The sequence below is a fragment of the Pimephales promelas genome, chromosome 18 (assembly GCF_988280905.1).
Source record: "Pimephales promelas chromosome 18, fPimPro1.hap1.1, whole genome shotgun sequence".
In the NCBI taxonomy this organism is placed as follows: domain Eukaryota; kingdom Metazoa; phylum Chordata; class Actinopteri; order Cypriniformes; family Leuciscidae; genus Pimephales; species Pimephales promelas.
This window is the reverse complement of record NC_142786.1, coordinates 10916104-10936159: the sequence shown is the minus strand read 5'-3', so window position 1 is coordinate 10936159 and position 20056 is coordinate 10916104. Positions and strand designations below refer to the sequence as shown.

Below are 20056 nucleotides of genomic sequence, written 5' to 3'. Positions count from 1 at the left end.
GAACATTGAAATGCCCCTAATTCTTTACTGAAGGTTGTGCCAGTGCATGGCGCATGCTCAGTGAGACAAGGGAGTGTTGGAGACAGCCAACAGTGCAGGGAAAGGCAAGACGGGCGAAAAGAAAAGCCCGTCTTCCTTTCGAAAGCGAAAAACTACGTGAACGGAGCTTCGTTGTATGTCGTCGCTTCACACCCGGCCATGACAACGACACAGCGATGTATTATTACTGCAATCGGAATAAAATGAGCGCTAATGCTGCCGGGCCTGGAGTGGAGAGTTGCGGGGCCGGGTGTCCGCATAGCGCCAGCCGCTGCTGCGGGGGAGGAGGCTGCAGTGAGCCCGTAAGCGTTGACGGAAGCTCGGCCGCTGCGGCTACGGCCACCAGCGCTGCCCCAGTGCGGAGCTCAGACAGGGAGAGCAGCGTAGCAGAGGCCCAGGCGTTCCGCGAATGGCACGATGCCACCTCAGTTGTTACGGATCCGGCCCAGATAATGAACAAGGACGGATTTTTTACGAACGGCGCTGCTGATATCACACGGGAGGGAGGCGAATGCACGGAATCGGGGGAATACGGTGGAGGACGCGGGCGTTTTTGCAGACAAAGCGCTGGAGCGGGCGAGGATAACAGCATTAATATTAATCACGAAGGAGCTGGTGCGCGATGTTTCATGAGTGCTACCATACGGAGGGACGAGCGCAGACCGAGCGTGAGACTGCCGCCGGTGCGCACCGCGAGAGCCCGACGAGGACACACGGCACACGCCGAGACCGAACGCGCGATGATGACGGCCGCTGCAAGGTGTGGTCACGGGAATTCCGACCCCGCAGTCATTAAGCGCCGGGGATGCAGTTTCACTCGAGTTTCCAAGAGAGTGTGTTTCTCGGGCACGTACTGCGGCAGCTCGGTCGCCGCGGCCCGCGTTGGTTCCAATGGTGTGGCTCACGTGAAGAGCTCCGCGAGCACTGCCGAGACTTTTAAGCGCACATCTTTACGTCGCATCCAGTGCGTGAAAACTACCGGGGCACAAAAAATGAATTTTGCAGCGTGCCCGCCTGATGAAAATGCCCAGCTGCCCACATCCAGGACGGCGAAGGGGCGCGTCAGACTGTACAGGGTGCGCTCCTTTCTTGCCAGCCATAACAACGGGGTCAGCGGAAACGGTGCCCCGCACAATAGCCTCCCATCGCAACCCTCCCCCCAAGCCCCCGAGCCTGAGTATGACTGCGTAAAAAAGCCCATGTTTGCCCTCTCTATCAGTCCTTCTCAGGCTGGTAGTGGGCCTCCTAACGGGACAGAGCCAGAGCCACAGAAGAGTGACGGTACAGGTGTGGGCATTGATGCTGAGGGGACTGAGGGCCCCAGCACAGAGCAGATAGAGGCAGTGAGGGGCGAAGCGGAACGCAGACAGGCTGAGCTGGAGGGTCGTACCGAACACCTCTGGAGGCGCCTGCAGGCCGTGCAGGTGAAGCAGGTGGAGAGGCATGTCACACAGCAACTGTGTGGCCTATACAGGAGCACGGGGTTGAGCTGCCCCAGGAGGCCCAGTGTCATGTCCAGAAACTCGACTGAGCTGAGCAGGCTGGCACGGAGCTGCAGCGAGATCCTCCGGACTGCTGAGAGTGCTCTGGACTCGGACCACACGGCCAGCAGCTCTGGAGGCGACAGTGACAGTGAGGAAGATGAGGGATTGGAGAATAGAGGTCGCCGCTTTAGACCCCTGTCGAACAAATCAATGTAAGCCTTCCACATTATCCTTAGCCCCAGGTTAATATCTCTTAAACCTGAGCTAAGGCATGTTTTAATTTTCAAAGGAGCCAGCAGTGCTTCATTATGATATGCCAAAAAGAAAAAAACAAAAGCCCAAGGTGATGGAGCAAAATGTCCAGAGTTAAAGGGATAGTCAGTCCACCCAAAAATTAAAATACTGTCATCATTTACTCACCCTCATGTGTATTCTAAACCTGTAACAGTTTCAGTTCCCATTGACATCCAGTGTATTTTTCAGTGGAGATCAAAATGAACCATAACTGTTTGGTTATTGGTTACGGTTTGGTTATCATTCCTCAAAGTATATTTTTTTATATAATTATTAATTATATTTTTTTATATATAATTTTTGTGTGCTCGGAAGAAGAAATGATGTCATACAGGATTGGAATGATGTGGGTGAGTAAATGATGATGGTAATGGGATTGTTTTGTGGGGGTAGACGATCCATGTAAAAAATGACCCTTTTCTATCCATTTCAAACAATCTGCCTTCTTGTATACAGATGCATGTACAGATACAGTATGCTTCAAGATGAGTCATTGCATGTTGCTGTTCCTTTGAATCACCACTGTACTGTACAATATAAATTCTGTACTGGCAGTTGATTCATGCCCCGCCACATTAAAAGGCTACAAAGCCCTTTCTCTCTGGGCTGTCGAGAATAAAATGGGTCAGAAGATGGTTCGTCAATTCAGCAAAAGCTTTTTTGCATTCCTGTAGCTCAAACAGTAGAGCAAGGTCATGGCTTCGATCACATGAACTGACAAAATGAATACCTTCAATGTTAAATAAAGGTTGTTTATTGGCATTTATGGTTCCATGAAGAACTTTAACCATGGAACCTTACCATTGCACCATTGCATGAGTTCTTTATTAGATAAAAAATTGTTCTTCACAATAAGGAGAAACATAGTTAGTGTTCAATGCAGTGCAAGTCATTTCGAATAAAAGCATCTGCCAAATAAGTAAATGTTTTATACACATTACATCATATATACTCTATTTGTTTTCTCCTCTTTCAGTGACACTAGCCAAGAATGGCAGTGGGCGGAGAGGAGGGCATGGCTTGGCAGCAGGTGGGTGTGGCTTCAGACTCAAGTATCAGAGCTGGAGTATCGGATCCGTGCGCTGACGGAGCTTTACACGCATCTTCGACAGGGAAAGGTATTCTGGGTATTCATGTGTGTTTTGGGGTTATTTGTTTTGTTTGATTCACTCAAAAAAAACAAGTTGTTGAGCGAACTTTATTCAGTTAAGGAAAACATCATGATTCATGTAGTTTTCACACTACACTGTAAAAATCAATATGCTTTATCTAATCAAAAAAAATTGTGGCAACAGATTACAAGCAATATTATTAATTAAATGTAACAAATCAGAATTAAGTAATAATTAATCAAATTAATTCCTTAAAAGACCATTTAAAATGTGTAAAACTTACAACAAAAACCCCAAAAAAAACATAAATTAATTTGAGTCACCATTATGGTGATCGGTGTTTGTTTTATACGGAGCCCGGGAAGTCACCTGTGGGGAAAAAAAACAAAACAATCCGAGGCGACGGTTTTGCAATCCGTCCCCTCAGTTTATAAACTGTACTCACGGATTCTTAAACTGTTCCCTCGGTTTAACAATTCGTGCCCACGGATTAATAAACCGTACCCACGAGTTCCTAATCCATGCTCTCAGATTTGTAAACCGTGCCCTCAGTTTTTGCAATCTGTACCCACAAATTCGTAACCCGTGCCCATGCTTTCGCAATCCATACTCACGGGTTTGTAATCCGTACTCACGGGATTTGTGGCTCGTCCCCCAGAGTGTGTTGCATGATTCAACCATGGCGTCCTGTTTAGATGCGGGATGCATTGCATTGTTTTTAAAATCCTTTTTTAAAATGGATAATTTCTTGCATTTTCCAAAAAAAAAAACGTTTAGGCTACTTTTTATCTTTAAAGTCCATTTTAGAGGAAAAAGCTCAGTATAGCCTAATAAGCGAAAAAAAAAATAGGCTAATAATAACATACAGTTCAAAATCTGTAAAAGATTTGGTTACAAGTTATAAATTATTTTATGTTAAACATATTACTGTCTTCGATGAACTCATTCATAGTAATACATGCAAATAATAATTATCAAAATCCATTTAGGCTACATAGGCTACATATATTTAGAAGACGCTTTTATCCACAAAAAAAGAACAAAGCAATTTGTCAAATGTCAGTCTTAAACAATAATAATGGGCTAAGATTACGAACACAGGTTTTAATGCATATCCAACTGTTTGTGTGAAGTCTCTCTATATGGTTCCTGAGACATGCTCTTCTTATTTAGCACTGCGGGCAAAATATAGTTTTTAGAAAGTAAAATCTGTTTGTTTGTTTTTTTTTCATATTAGTTTGCGAATATTTTAAATGTTTAATAAAGGCAAAAAGTCAATGTTATTTTTTTATGTGCACAAACACTTGGATATGCATTTGTGATAATCTCAGCCCTGTATTATTATTGTCTAACCTGTATTATGACTGACATTTGACGAATTGCTTTGTTTCTTTTTTTGATAAAAGCATCTTATATCTAAATAAATGTAATGCATTTATTTAGATATAATATGTAATATGTAATAATATTAAATGTAATAATAATAGCCTAAATATTATTATTAGGCCTATTATTTGCGTTTATAACTTTAAATGAGTTCTCTTAAGACAGGAATAGGCCTATGTTAATCATAAAACAATTTATGAATGTTTTATTTTTATAGGCCTATAACTTTGTGTTTGTGTTATATTTATTTTTTTGTATGTGAAGTCCTTTTAAAAACAATGCATCTAAACAGGAGGGTTGAATCATGCGGCACACTCTGGGGCACGAGCCACAAATCCGTGGGTACGGTTTATTAATCCGTGGGCACGAATTGTTAAACCGAGAGAACAGTTTAAGAATCTGTGAGTACAGTTTATAAACTGAGGGGAACGGATTGCAAAACCGTCGCCTTGGATTGTTTTTTTTTCCCCCCACAGGTGACTTCCCGGGCTCCGTAGTTTTAGGTTTGTTTTAAAATTACGGTTTTCTCCTTCAGTGAGTCTGCTTGTTAACATCAGGTGTCTTCAATGTTGGCAATAAAAAATAAATAGTTCTTAATTTTATCTTTGACATCTGTCTGTTAGTGAGATATTTTTGTTACATTTTTTGGTGTAAATTCTACTCATTTTAAAGGGGACATATCATGCAAAATCCACTTTTTTAGCCCTTAAATGCATTTTGTTGTATATTTGGAGTGTTTATAAGTACAGAAAAGATGAAATTATTCTCTTCAGGTGATTCGTTTATATCTTTATATTCTGTTTTGGTCATATTTTTCAACCTGTTCAGATTTTTCTGTTATCTATGATGTTTTTTGAACTATAACGTCACCGTATTTGCAGCGGAACTGACAAATAAGGGCATTGACTACCGGTCCAACACTTCGAGCAATCCGCCATTATTATTTTTCGCTCCGATTTTGTAGTCCGAGCTTAATGATGCAGAAGTTACGAGAGGGCAAGTCAAAATGTTTGGTTTTTGGATGTAGTGACCTGAAGCACTTCAAGGATTCCCACTTCAACAACCTCCGCCAGTATACAGAAGGGTTTACCGATTGACTTTGTCTGAATGAGAGGTAAATTCCTTCTATCTTTGGAGACGACGAACAGAGCATTTCGATAAGCTGTAAATATTGTTAATAAAAATAAAGTACTTTCTTAAAACACATGGTGGTCATGGTTTAGCAGTACCTTTGTGTTTCTTTGTTTTTGTTTTGAAGTAACGTTACACGTCTGCAGTATTACTTTTCTTGAGTTTCATCAATGGTCATTTAGCTGCTGTTTTCTGATGCTTTTCTAAACGTATCATATTATTAATACAGATTGTTTGTGGTAAGATTAGACCGTAGTCATTTATCTTGTCAGTGTGCTTGTTTTAACAAGAGAAATAGTCGACTTTCACTAATAACACAAAACAGTTAACTCACATACCAATACATCCATATGAAGAGGTTGTTCTGCAGGTTCGTCGTCGTCTTTATCAAATCGCTCGCTCCGGCTCGAATATGTAAGGCTTGATGGACAAGTCTTCTGTTGTTGACATTTTATTAACGTGTGAATAAAAATGTTCTTTGAAGGTATCGTATATAATCGTATATCTCTAATCAAACTACAATAATGGCCGAACGTGGGGAGTTGAACTGACCGTGAACTCATCGACCTGGAGAGCGGGCGGGGTATAACGCATCTCCTTTTTATTTAAAGGGGCCGCTTTGAAACGGGTCGCTCAAAGACGCACATCAGAAAAGGGGTAGAAAAGGGGCTTGTGGAGCTATAATAATGAGGAATTCAGACCCAAGCATTGCAGTTATGTTTTACATAGACCACAACGGTATGATTTTTATGAAAAAAATGAATGATTTAAAAGCATGATATGTACCCTTTTAAATGGTTAAATTTTAAGGAATAATTTGATTAATTATTACTCAATTCTAATTTGTTAAATATAATTAATAATATTGCTTGTAATCTGTTGCCACAATTCTATCGATTAGATAAAGTATATTCATTTTTACAGTGTAAGGAATAAAATAAACTTCTGTTTTAAATATATTAGGTTGATTGAACACAATTAAAATGAAAAAATCGTGTTATTTTAGCTTATTTTAATGAATTAAATTGAGGCAAAAATAATTGTTTTTGAGTGTTCATCTGTACTTTTTGTTTCATGCAGGTGCGGTCCACTTACTCTTGCCCTGACACACCACTCAGAGCATCAAATTCCTCCCCCACATCACACTGCAAGTCAGTAGACCTCTTAACTTGCATAAAACACACACTGATAGATTTTTGGATTTGACATTTAATGTACCATTGTGCAACCCCCAAGGTTATCCTCTGCTGGGGATTCTAACAGGAAGTGGCAGTCAGAAGAATCCACCTCCCCGCAAACAGTGCCCTGTCCACCTTCTTCTGCTGCACGGGTTCGACCGTTACTCAGGCAACGGCGTCACAGACTCATTCGCCTAGAAGATTGTGCAGCATTGGGGTCAAAGGTGAAGACAGTCTCAGAGTTGCCCTTGCTACTAGCTTTCTGTTATGCAAAGTAACTAATTTATCGGTTGCTCTACATTTTATATTATGCATTGAGGTGGATAATAAAACCGAATTGTTCCTTTTGTGTGTCCCTCCCTCTCAGCCGGTTTCGTTACAGTGTTGGTGTGAACCCCAAACTGTGTGTGTGTTATGTGGTGGTGCTCCTCCTCGCTCCCCATCAGACAAGGAGAAGGGTCTGTGGATGCATCAGACTTTGCTCGATATGTCCGTTCACCCTGTCCTCTCATTGCCATCTGGTGAGATCCTTATATTATCTCTTTCATCTCTTTATTATTATTGTATAAGCACACAACTCATTTTGCATATCATTTATCTAATTTTTTGCCATCTAAATTTAGCTTGTACTTCAACAGTACTCACTGTACGAGATTTTAAATGTCAATTTGATGTCCTTGAAAGTAATCATCAGATGTGGCTTTCACATTACAGTGACCCTTAAAACAAATTATTTATATATATATGAAGAGCTCTTTTCCAAAAAGCGATAAACGCCATTTTAAAAAAAAATGAGTTTGTCGTGTCATTCTGCTGTGGACAGAACCCTTTCACTGCTCCATCAACGTTTCATGCCAAATCGCTATATTTCCTTGTTTAAAATGTACTGCAAGATACAGTTTCTTTCCAAGCCGCGATAAGCGCCAGCCCTGTTTTTAGCCTAAACACGATAAATCCTCAAATTCAATGAGCGCTCTACACAATCAGCACGGCGGCACTCTGAACAGAGGTTTATTATGTTCATTTATTCCTCAAAATGAGTCCTAGTTTTCTAGTCGACTAGTAGTAGATCATTTAAGCCATTTGTATTATCAGTAATCACATATATTGATTTAATTAAATGGGAGAGAAACCATATGAGCGTTTTTAATTGCCTATTCCGCATTTCAACGTATGCATAAAGCTTGCCACAAAGAACCGGCAAAAAGTATGATTATGCATGAAACATTTGAATTGTTTATTAATAAACTAGTGTTTTCTGTCAGTGTCAGCAACAAAGATAAAGTTGATGATGCTTACTCGCCATCTTCGCAGTGAACGCGCATAGGCCTATAGAAACGCATACTTCGAATTAGCCTACATACGCAGAGAGTTGCCAATTTATTTTAGTTTTTAATTGTTTTGTTTAAAAGTAAATATTTAAAGCTTTCTGTAGCTTAGTTCTCAGGCCTGTGTGAGGCAAGCATCGCGGTGTTTCGGTTCATATTATGAGACGCGCTCCGGTTCACCTGCGCGCCTCTGTGTCCTGATTATATTGTCTGATATTTACTTCTAATGTATTAATCCAGTCAATTTGTCGATGAAACATTTATTAAAATGAAGATACAATTTATATGAAACGAAATTTACAAGCTTTCTACAAAACAAAACTTAATAAGTGGTCAAAATCATGTCTGACGCACTCCAAATATTTTCCGATATTGGGCAGCTTTTGAATTTTGATCCTATCTTACTCATCTCATGCGGTTCCCTTTTCATAGCCTACTCAACATAGATGAAATAATAAAAATAAGTAATGTAATATTATTAAAAACAAATGTGAAACGTATATTTTATGTTTATTTTGTTTTTTTTTTGTTTTTTTACTTATATTTAAGCGTCATGCTGCTCCGCTTTGCTCACATGTTATGTAGCCTGTGTGTGTGTGCATGTGATGGAGGGGTGCCCATCCCTTTTTTGAATATCGTTATCATATATTGATCATTTTTAATAATTCGTTTTTTTTCATGCATTTGTTGAAATTGGTACTATTTGTTTGAGGTTTGACTCTTTACTAAAAATGATACAAAAAATGGATGGATTTATAGCGTTTTGGAAAAAAATAAAATTAACTTTTAAATTATCATTAACAATATTGTTGTTTGATTTAATAATTATTGTTCAAAATGTTCAGACTGAACCAATAAAACATTTAAACAGGATAATTTGAATATTCACAAAATGTGTGGGTCTAGGTAAAAAAAGTTTTCCTGAAAACTATTGAAATGGATTTATAGCGTTTTGGAAAAGAGCTCTTCATATACAACATGACATGAACAAACAACATGAACAAACAATGAACAGCTGGATTTGTATTAAATGGATACTCCACTTTTTTTAGAAACAGGCTCATTTTACAACTCCCCCAGAGTTAAACTGTTGAGTTTTACCGTTTTTGAATCCATTCAGCCGATCTCCGGTTCTGGCGGTACCACTTTTAGAATAGCTTAGCATACATCATTGAAGTGCACAAGACCATTAGCATTTCTTCCAAAAAAAATTACCAAAGTGTTTCGATATTTTTCCTATTTAAAACTTGACTCTTCTATAGTTACATTGTGCACTAAGACAGACGGAAAATGTAAAGTTGCGATATTTTTTAGGCTGATATGATTAGGAACTATATATTTGTAAGTGTGCATTAAGTCTACTTATAGTTTATGGGGCTACTGTGGATGAAATGGCTTCATGGTTTGAATTTCCTCCATTGCAGATTCACCCCTCACACTGCATTGTGGGATACGCCCGCTGGCCGGGCACCATTCTCATAATTCACTGCAGTGGACAGACATGTCATCAGCGTCCTCTTGGCTGGGGAGGCGGGGCCAGGGACGAGTTGGGAGAGTGAGGCGGCGACTAGTTTGTCCCCGTCCGCCTAATGCACTGCCTCCTTTATTTAACACACCTGGTAGGTGAAATGTATATTTACACTTGTATCATTAAGCACACAATGTGTGTGTGTGTACATATATATATATATACACATTTTTTATTTTTTATTTTTTATCATTTGAAGATGTTATTACTTAAATTTAGCAAGGATCCATTAAATGAAATTATTGTTCAAAAGTGACAGCAAAGATTTTTTTTAAACTTTGTTCATCAAAGAATTCTGAAAAACATTTCCACAAAACTATTGAGGACAACTGTTTTCAACATTAATTTGATTATAATAAAAATTGTTTCTTGAGCAACAAATCAGCATATTAAAATGATTTCTGAAGGATCATGTGTCACTAAAGACTCAGCTTTCCCATCACAGGAATAAATTACATTTTAAAATATGTTATGATAGAAATCATTTGATTGAAATTGTAATAATCAGTGCATCAGTGCGTTTCCTGTATTATTGGTGTAATAAATGCAGCCTTGGTGAGGATAAGAGGATTTTTTTTTTTAAAGTCTTTCTGTTTTCAAGTTTCAAGTTAACAAAATTGCTTTTGTAGGTGGTTCCGGGTGCAGAAGCCAGCGAGGTGTTATTATTCCAAACTATCTTCATCCACGAGCTCCAGAATTGCCAATCTTGCCGGCAACACCCCAAGCAACAGACACACCTGCTCAGGTAAATCAGGCTAAAAAGGTCAATTGTCACTTACTATTCTCTTTGTTAGCTTCTTAATTCTCTCTTGTTCCTCAGCCTTTGCGAAGGAGAAGAGCGGAAAGCTCGTTTGACATCGACAACCTGGTAATGCCTTTGGGCCTGGCTGGACTAGGAGCACGAGTACAGAAATTGCAATACAAGGAAATTATCACCCCAAGGTACAGATAATGCAGACCTTCAAAACCAGCACAGAGAATATGTACTTGCTCGAAAATATTACAACAGGAAGAAGTGATTATATTTACTACATTTAGCTTTGAGTTGCCTTCCTTCTGTCAGATAGCCATTGTGCAAAGTAGCTTTGTTTTCAAGTAATTTCCCATCAATTATTCAAACACTGTGCCTAGTATCCACTGTTTCTTTGTGTCCCGTCTTTCATAAAGTAGTAAAGCTACATTCCAAACAGGAAGCTTAAAGATAGAAAATAACATTTCTATCATAAATAATTATTTTCTATCTTTATCTTTATATATATATATATATATATATATATATATTATATTCATGCCACTAATCCTTTTTTTAAAATGTGGCTGTTAGTTGGTTTGGTAGATTTGGTATGTGAAAGAATTAGGAACTATTAATTTCAGGGTTCGTTTAAAGTACTTGAATTTTACTTTTTGAAATTGAAGTTCTGGAAAACCCTTGCAGGGTTTCCGCGCGGTATTAAAAGGTAGTAAATAGAATCTACCAAAATTACGGCCCTTGAAAGGTAGTAAAAGGTAGGAAATGCAATTTGACTTGGTAGTAAATTTTTCATCACTGCCTTAATGTATGAGTTTCCATTTTATTCAAAAAAAAATAAGACTGTCTATGAAGTAGATGTGTCTTATTAGTGGAATATTAAACGCAATATAGTAACATAACTTAGCTGTGGTGCGAGAGCACTGAAACGAGCAGTGGATTGAGCACGCGGCAGCACAGACGGCCGAGCTGGTCGAGCACATCCCTTCAAACAGACATCAGTGGAATGTTTGTAGTTCAGTCGGATGTCAATGGCAAAGAAAATAAAAACGAATCATCTAGCTTATTATTAACTGAGAGAGAGAGAGAGAGAGAGAGAGAGAGAGAGAGAGAGAGAGAGAGAGAGAGAGAGAGAGAGAGAGAGAGAGAGAGAGAGAGAGAGAGAGAGAGAGAGAGAGAGAGAGAGAGAGAGAGAGAGAGAGAGAGAGAGAGAGAGAGAGAGAGAGAGAGATCGCGCACGCACTTCTGTTGAATCGTGATCGTTCTCTCAGCATGTTATTTGGATGAAAACTAAATCGTATAATATGCAAGTAACATGACCTGTTACAGGGTTGCCAACTCTCACGCATCTGGCGTGACACTCACGCATTCAGCCTCAATCTCACGGTCTCACGCTCAACATAGAAATCTCACGCTAAATTAGACATTCTTCTGGGCTGTATTTTTTTTGTATTACTATATCCAAGTTCAGGCTCTTAACTACTGATTGGACGCAGAGAAAAATCGCGGAAAAAGATGACACTGACACCGACAGACTACAGAGAAGTTTACTCCTGACATGGAGCGTTTTGGCGCTTTTAAATGTGACAGAACGCAGTAGCGCGTCAGTTCAAACGGCACGTGATACAGTTGCCTAGGCTACAACACCCACAGGGCACGAGCAAAATACTGTAATCTCCCGCTTTATATTAACAAACTGTCAACACGGGCTTTTACGATGCACAGAGAGACCCTGCGCTGCCTATGACCTTGAACGTGAGTTGAGAGCGTACATTTGCACTACGTGCCTGTCTTTTTAGCAAAAAAGATATCTTTCACTAAATATCTACAGTGGCGTAGGGCGAGGGCGTGAGGTGCTGATAGCAAACTTTGACGTGTTCGACCCGAGTCGGAGTTCGAAACCGGCTTTTGCCTTTTACTCTCTCTTCTCATCTGGTGTTTTCACCAAAATAAAAGCTCAAGGGTTTATTTCTTGCAAGTGAAGAAATTAGGACAAAACTATTGTAATTTTCCTATACAATAGTGTAAGTAAAATATACTTTTGAAATATTCATTTTCATTTATACAGCAGCCTACATTTATAGACTAGGCCAATATGGATTTTACGTAATAGGAATAATTATATAAATCATTATTACATTATTATAATAATCGTTTGGCATCCTAAAAGAGACTGAGACTTTATATCATAAAGTCTTTATATCATAGACTTTATATCATAACTAAAAAGATGTTTGATCCCTCTTTATGTCCAGGTACAAGTCGAGGCTTTTGCTTTGTTGAATGTCACAGTTCATGATTTGAAGCCGGTTAAAACTCTTAATTTTGAGCTCTCAAAGTGCACCAGATTTGATGCATTTAACCTTAAAATGTACAAAATTTTCTTGCGGGGGAGCATGCCCCCGAACCCCCCTAGAAGGACAGAGGTCTCAATATAGTTTTACTAAATCATATGGGAAAGAACAATAATTTATTAACTTTACTCCCAAAACTGTTTTTTTAATCAGTAAAACTGTTAGCCTAATGCCAAATTAAAATTGGACAAACTATACATTGTGTCCTACAAGATCTTGTGATCATCCCCCCCCCCCCCCCCCCAAAAAAAAAAAAATTAAAATCTCACTCCAAGCACAACTCAAAAGTTGGCAACCCTGCTGTTACCTGATTTATGTATAACAAATGAAGTGGTTCCCTACATTATTCCTGGACGTGTGCAGGTCAAGAAGTTCCATGAACGCAAACATCCAAATTGCGCGCCCGCGCAAACCAGCGCGTGAATAACGTTGCTGAAAATTGTCTTGCGCTTGTACGGACAAATTCAGACAAAATTATGTAAAAACGGCCGTCTTGGCGAGTATCCTAGTAAACAAAAGTCAGTTACATCTCAAGTGAACGCAGTTAGCCATGTTCAAATGGGGCCGTTTGGTCTTAAAGGGGCAGCACTTTAATAAACCTGCTACTGTGTTTTCATGTTAATCAAATACCAATTGTCAAGGACAAATACATTACTCACTGCTCTTGACTAAATAGTCTACCCTTTTCAAATTTACAAAAATATCCATCTATATTTAATTTATACACTAATATATGCAATTTTTTCTCATTTGATTACTTGATTCAAATGTTTGTACCAATCTACCCCCCAAAAAAACTCTAAAAACACTATTTTATTTGTAGCTTTTATTTGTTCTATTGTATTTGTTTGTCCGCTTTGTAATTCGATTATTTGTTCTTATTTTGTTACTGACTGCTTACTGTTAATAATGTTTTAAATTCATATTAATTGGGCTGGTAGTTTTTGTTGTAGTATCAAAATTGGATTAAATAATTGATATTTCACTGGTGTCTAAACATTACCACTGACCCAATCCTCAGCACTAGAGCGGCTCTAAACATGTGCTGTGCTAATAAATGATAGATCATATGATGGAGCAAATAGAATGAACAGTGACAGAAACAGAAGCATGCTTTTTAGCAGGATTAATTAAGCATGAAAATATCTGAAGGAAATATATATTTGATGTACAAATTAAGCCAACTGATATTATTCTAATACATTTAATAGTTACAAATGCAGTGAAAATTCAGGGATCGGTTAGGGTATCGATATCGGCGAGTACCAAAAATGAAAGTATTGGTCTCTGTCTCGTTCTGCAAAAAGTGGTATTGTGCATCCCTAATTGAAAATAGGGGAGCAAACAAGTGCCATATTTGAAGCACATTTAGAGATGTGATGAAATAAATTGCTGTTTTGGGATAGTAATTTCACTGCTTAAGTCTGCGTGTATAGAATGTGTGTTTGTGAGTAAGTGTGTGTGATGTGACACACTTTATTATTAATATTTATTAATGTTTATGGCTGTTAAGTGTCATTTGTTTTTAAGTGCCAAGGTAATTATTCACCTTATTAGGGCTAAGGGCTAACGTAATGGTTAGGATAACTAAAGTTCTAGGGTTAAAGCGGTCATATAATGCAATTTTTGAAGAAGTTAATATGAATCTTTAGGGTCTAAATGAAAACTTTGTAATATATTTTTACTTTTATTAAAGAATTTCATTCGTATTTTAAGAAAACACTCATTTTACCAGCTCAAAAACAGCTCTTTTCAGCACGCCGTTTCAGTGCACATGCCTTTAAATGATAATGAGCTTTGGTCTCCCCGCCCCTCTGCGGACACAGTTTTGATATAACCATAGCGCGTTGTTCATTATAAACGTGGGATTATGAATTATATTGAGAAAATCGTAACGTTACATAGAATACATGTCGTGTTGGTAGTAAAAAAATATTTTGGAGGTAGTAAAAAAGGTAGTAAATTCATCTCTATGATTCCTGCATAAACCCTGCCTTGACAACAGCTATATTCAAGAAAAGATACTTGAAAATTGCTTGAATTATTGAAGGATAATATATGTAAGATTATATGTTCAATTTTATTGATAAAACAATCTTTTCACACTGAATTAATGCTGCAGCCAATCTAATATAGAGCCATTTTGCATGGCTATGACTCATGAGCGTGATATTTATTGCTCATATAAATATCTACGTATATAATACAGTTTTCATTCTTCAGGTCAATCATATATTCAGGGAAATAAATCTGCCACTGTCATTGCATGTGCTGCACTTTATTATTTGTACCATTTTGTTTTATTAGTTTATCTTAATTTTTTTTTTTTTTTTTTTTTTACATTTTTTAGAATTTAAAAGATAAAAAAGATATTGTTTGATAACTGAGATCTCAGTCGTTGAAAACCAAAAAAGTAGTGCTTGAGTTGAAAAGTCCTTTTTTAAAATTTCATTTTACAGTATCTGTACGAACCCTGTAAGTTGAAGAAACCCAAGCCAGCAGATTTTGATCTATGATTTTGATCAGATGTTGATCATCTTAAAATGTTGGCTGATATATTCGTATAGCACTATTGTTAATTTTGGTTACTGATGAAAAATGTGCAACTATGTTTTGTGTTTAGCTGGAGAGAGCTGGACTCTCTCTCAGGGGTCTCTAAATACCAGGAGGGGCCACATGCCCTGTCGTTGAATAACAATAATATACAGCACCAGCCCAATGGGGAAGGACTGGACAATGAGGAAGAGGTGTGTATACTTTTCCATGTTTTTTTTTATTTTACATTTACTTACTTTACTTTTATTCATTTAGCAGACTCTTTTATCCAAAGTGACTTACAAATTAGAACAATATAAGCCATTAAACTAACAGTAGGACAACAATATGCAAGTGCAATACATGTAAAAAAAAAAAAAATTGAATAGAAGAAAAAGTGTTAGTATTACTGGATCAAGTGCTGCCGAAAAAGATGTGTCTTCAGCCTTTTCTTGAAAGTGGCTACAGACTCAGCAGCTCTGGTTGAGTTAGGCATTTCACCAGCAGGGAACAGTCATGGTAAGAGAAAGTGTTTTTGTGCCTCTTTTAAATGGCACCACAAGATGACGTTTACTTGGAGAGCGCACGTTTCTGGGTGGCACACAAGTCTGAAGGAATGAGTTTAGGTAAAAGGGAGCAGAGACAGTGGTTGTTCTGTAGGAATACGTCGGTGACTTGAATTTAATACGAGCAGCAACTGGCAGCCAGTGCAATTTTCTGAGGTGAGGAGTGATGTGTGCTCTCTTCGGCTCATTAAAGACCACTCTGGCTGCACCATTCTGGATAAGTTGCAGAGGTTTGACGAAGCAAGCTGGAAGACCAGTCAGGAGAGCATTACAATATTCCAGTCTGGATAGAACAAGCGCTTGGACACGGAGTTGTGTAGCATGCTCTTATAGGAAGGGCATGATCCTCCTAATATTGTGCAAGGCAAATCTACATGACCGGGCAGTTCTAACAGTGTGGTCTGTGAAGTTCAATTGATCATCAATTACAACCTCAAGGTTCCTGGTTGTCCTTGATGGAGTTATAGATGACGAGCCTAGCTGAATGGTGAAGTTGTGCTGAAGTGTTGGGATGGCCGTGACCACAAGTAGCTTTGTATTCGCAACGTTTAGTTGAAGGTGGTTGTCCTACATCCAGCCTAAAATGTCTGTCTGGCAGGCTGAGATACGAGCAGCTCCTGTCAGATCATCAGCCTGGAATGAGAGTTTGAGTTGTGTGTCATCAGCGTAGCAGTGATAGGAAAAGCCATGTTTCTGAATCACAGATCCTAGTGATTGTCATGTAGATGGAGAAGAGAAGCGGTCCAAGCACTGAGCCCTGAGGCACCCCAGTAGCTAGATGTTGGGTCTTAGACACCACACCCCTCCACGACACCCTACTCAGGGGTGTCAAACTCAGTTCCTGGAGGGCCACAGGCCTACAGAGTTTAGTTCCAACCCTGCTTCAACACAAACACACTTGCAGTTTTCAAATGAGCCTGAAGGACTTCATATGCTGATCAGGTGTGTTTAATTAGGGTTGGAACTAAACTCTGCAGGGTTGTGGCCCTCTAGGAACTGAGATTGACACCCCTGACCTACTTGAACCATTGGAGTACGGCTCCCGAGTTGAAGTATATTAGTGGGAATGGGATCAAGCGGACAGGTTCCAGGGTGATTGGAAAGGAGGAGTTTGGAGACTTCTGCCTCTCAAAGTAGAGAGAAGGAGGGTAGAGCGTGTGCGTTAGCTGGTAAAATGTGTCTCTGTTTGTAAATTGGTAAATGGACAGCTGATGGTGGTGGTTGTATCTTTGAAGAATGTGGCAAAATCGTCAGCTGTTAGGGTTGGAGGAGGTTTAAGAAGAGAGAAGATTTTGAAAAGCATGCGAGAGTCGTAAGAATTGATAATTTTGTTGTGATACTAAGTCGTTTTAGCAGTAGAGATATTATCAGAGAAGGAAGAGAGGAGGGATTGATAAAGACCAATGTCAGTAGGATCTTTTGATTCGCGCCACTTCCTCTCTGCGAGTTTAGAACGATGTTCGCGGAGAACATCAGATAACCGGGGGGCAGAGGGTGTGCCCCGGGCTGGCCTTGAGGAAAGGGGGCAGAAGTTGTCCAAGCAGGATGTTAAAGTGGAGAAAAGAGTATCCGTTGCACTGTTAGTATCTACATCTAGTGTGTAGAGCTGATCAGGGAAAGGAAGTGTGGATGGACGACAGGGGGAAAGTGAGCGTAGGTTCTGCTGAAAGGTGAAGTGTGGAGGAGTGTGTGTTGTGTTCTGAGGCAGGTTGAGAGTGATCAAGAAGTGACCTGAGGTGTGCAGCAGAGTGACCAGGGTATGGTCAGTGGAGCAGTAGCTCGTGTAAATAAACAATTGGTTACCTGATTTGTGAGTAGCCGCAGTAGATACTCTTTTGAGGTCAAATGAGCCAAGCAGTGTGTGGAAATCATCAGCCTGAGGTTTTTCTAAGTGGAAAAAGGCGGGATTTTCTTTACAATCTTTCTAATGAAGACACTTGGTATTGTGTCTTGGTTTTCTCGAGCATTCAAAGTGATCACTGCATACTTGTTTACAATGTAACTATAGGTGGAGGATCTCTCTGAATCTCTGTTTCTGAGCCGCCATGCAGTGTGTGAGAGCCGAGAGAGGAGTCGCTGGGGGAGTTGGGCTCGCAGACGTCGCCGGGGCAGGTCAGATTAATTTGTGTGAAAGAAGAGCATATGTGATGAAGAATGTTTAAACTGTTGTCTGTGTTAAAATAATGTGTTTTTTCCAAATACTTTCCAAATACTGTTTATAGTTAGAGCTGGTTTGTCAGTTAGTTCACTTTCACCAATATAAGCTACAGGTCTCATGATGATGAATTTTAAAAATATCAAATTAGCATAAAAATAAATCAATACTTTTATTCAGCAAGGATGTATTAAATTGATCAGTTAACACTACAGTGAAGACTTTCATAATGTTACAAAAGATTTCTATTTCAAATGAATGCTGTTCAACTTTCTATTAATCCTGAAAAAAAATGCATCACAGTTTCTACGATTATACAGTATTAAGCAACACAACTGTTTTCAACATTGATGTAATAAGAAATGTTTCTTGAGCAGAAAATTAGCTTTAAAGATCATGTGACGCTGATGACTGTAGTAATGATGCTGAAAATGCAGCTTTGCCATCACAAAATTACATTTTATTTTCAAATATATTAAAACGGAAAAATTGCTATTTTAAATTGTAATAATATTCCCCAGTATTACTATTTTTACTGTCTTTTAAACAAATAAGAGACTTTTCAAAACATCTTACTGACCCCAAACTCAATGCTAATATATTAGAAGTCTAAGTTAAGTTAATAAAATACGTAAATTTGTGTACACATGAACCTTTTCAACATCAAGGATATAGGTTAAAATTGACAAATGTTTAAAATATGGTTTGTTCCTGAAGCTTACACATAAGCCATGTACTCTCTCATTTAATATGTGACCATAAAACATGTTTTAAAACTGTTTTCGATTAAGTATAGCATGTGAAACTGCAGGACGCTGCGGCCATTGCTCGAAATTTCACTCTCTGCTTGACTTCCTCCCTCAGATCTTCTTCCTCCTACCATGGGGATGGGAAGAGCTCCAGGGGATATGAGCAGACACCTGGCTCTCCAGACTCCAGGCAGAGTCATTTTGCTGAAGGAGACGTCTCGCCACGCAGCCCCTTCTGTACTGGAGCGGAAGATCCCTTCAGCCAGGCTGAGGAAGAACAGCAGGTGTGTGTGTGTGGAAGACTTGATGTTCTATTACACTTCATTATTTCTGTAACCATGGTAATTATTTAGCTGGAGGAACATTCTTTAGTAAAAAAAAAAAAAGTCTGCTGTTTTCTACTTCTCCATTTATCATAAAATCCTCAAGTCTGCTTTTGGGGGCTGTTTGTGATTCTTGAAAGATTTATGCGTTTAATATTCTTTACATTGTACTAGAATATAAATGCATATAATAAACCCAGGGTTTTGAAGTTAAAAACTTCATCATCCACTCTAGCATTTGCAGGCTGTGCTGCCATGGGAACGCCGGTCGTTCCCCTTGCAGGAGTCAGAACTTCAATGGCTGCAGGAGGAGGAAGAGGCAGAGCCTGACGAGGACCCGTGCACCGCCAGCGGCCGCAGCCAAAGCACGGACTCGGGCATCTCTGTGGGCAGCCTGGAGCTCTCCCCGATGACCCCTCATCCACCTCAGCAGCACTCAGGCACCGAGCGAACCACTCTTCACATGCTGTCCTGCAAACCAGCCACCCCGACGACAGTCTCTACAGCTCAGGAATCTCCCACACTTCCTCGTTCCTTCCACTCGTCCTCTCCGTTATCATAGCGCATTATTTGTCCAGCCGTTTTTCCTTCTCTAATATGAAAACAAAACCATGACCCTGTCCTCCCCATTTATCTAACCATGAGCACCGTGTGTCCTTACCCTGAATCCTCTGGAGCCTTACATGAAACCACAGAGCCTATTATTTATAATCTTCCCTCAAACCCTCACTCATTTGCCCAAGAACAGCCCAGTTTTCCTATTGAGCATCTCTAGTCCTTCCTCATCATCATTTCAAGTCTTCTTCACCAGCCTGCCCCCGGTTACAGATGCTGTTTGAGCTGACTGCTGTTATCCCCAAAAAGAGCAGATGGTGTCTTTCTGTTGTTTATTCTTTTTTTTTTCTTTTTTTTGGACCTGCCTAAAGTCTGTCATTTTGCGTTTTAGTTCAGTCAGTACATTTTGAGCTCTAACCATTTTTTCTGATCAAGAGGTGACAACATAGGGCGAACCCCATTTGATACAGTAGCTCTTAGTTATTGATCTCCTTATAAAGGCACTACATATTACCCTTGTTGTGATCATTTTCTGTGACTTACTTACTTTATTCATATGTTGTGTTGTATGTATCCTGTGGAGATGTATGC

General features: G+C 39.3%; 1 protein-coding gene across 2 annotated transcripts; it reads left to right on the top strand.

Moving 5' to 3' along the window:
• Nucleotides 1-9: 9 nt before the first annotated feature.
• On the top strand, nucleotides 10-19754 carry LOC120483702 (KAT8 regulatory NSL complex subunit 1). 2 transcript variants are annotated; one of them, XM_089123129.1, is made up of 12 exons: nucleotides 10-1735; nucleotides 2794-2935; nucleotides 6527-6597; nucleotides 6683-6848; nucleotides 6992-7145; nucleotides 9377-9571; nucleotides 10110-10225; nucleotides 10301-10422; nucleotides 15206-15329; nucleotides 17692-17795; nucleotides 18703-18871; nucleotides 19146-19754. In XM_089123129.1, exons 1-12 carry the CDS (start codon nucleotides 54-56, stop codon nucleotides 19470-19472), a joined length of 3372 nt encoding a protein of 1123 aa, XP_088979255.1. In that variant the 5' UTR covers nucleotides 10-53; the 3' UTR covers nucleotides 19473-19754. The 2 variants fall into 2 exon arrangements, with proteins under 2 accessions (XP_088979255.1, XP_039534812.2); XM_039678878.2 differs by having other exon boundaries at nucleotides 179-1735; nucleotides 19155-19754.
• The last annotated feature ends 302 nt before the right edge of the window (nucleotides 19755-20056 follow it).

Excerpts from the sequence above, each read along its gene's own strand:
- LOC120483702 (XM_089123129.1), top strand. The coding sequence starts at position 54 with ATGCTCAGTGAGACAAGGGAGTGTTGGAGACAGCCAACAGTGCAGGGA. Across the intron at positions 2,936-6,526 it reads CGCATCTTCGACAGGGAAAG|GTGCGGTCCACTTACTCTTG; the intron begins GTATTCTGGGTA and ends TGTTTCATGCAG. Across the intron at positions 18,872-19,145 it reads AGGCTGAGGAAGAACAGCAG|CATTTGCAGGCTGTGCTGCC; the intron begins GTGTGTGTGTGT and ends CATCCACTCTAG.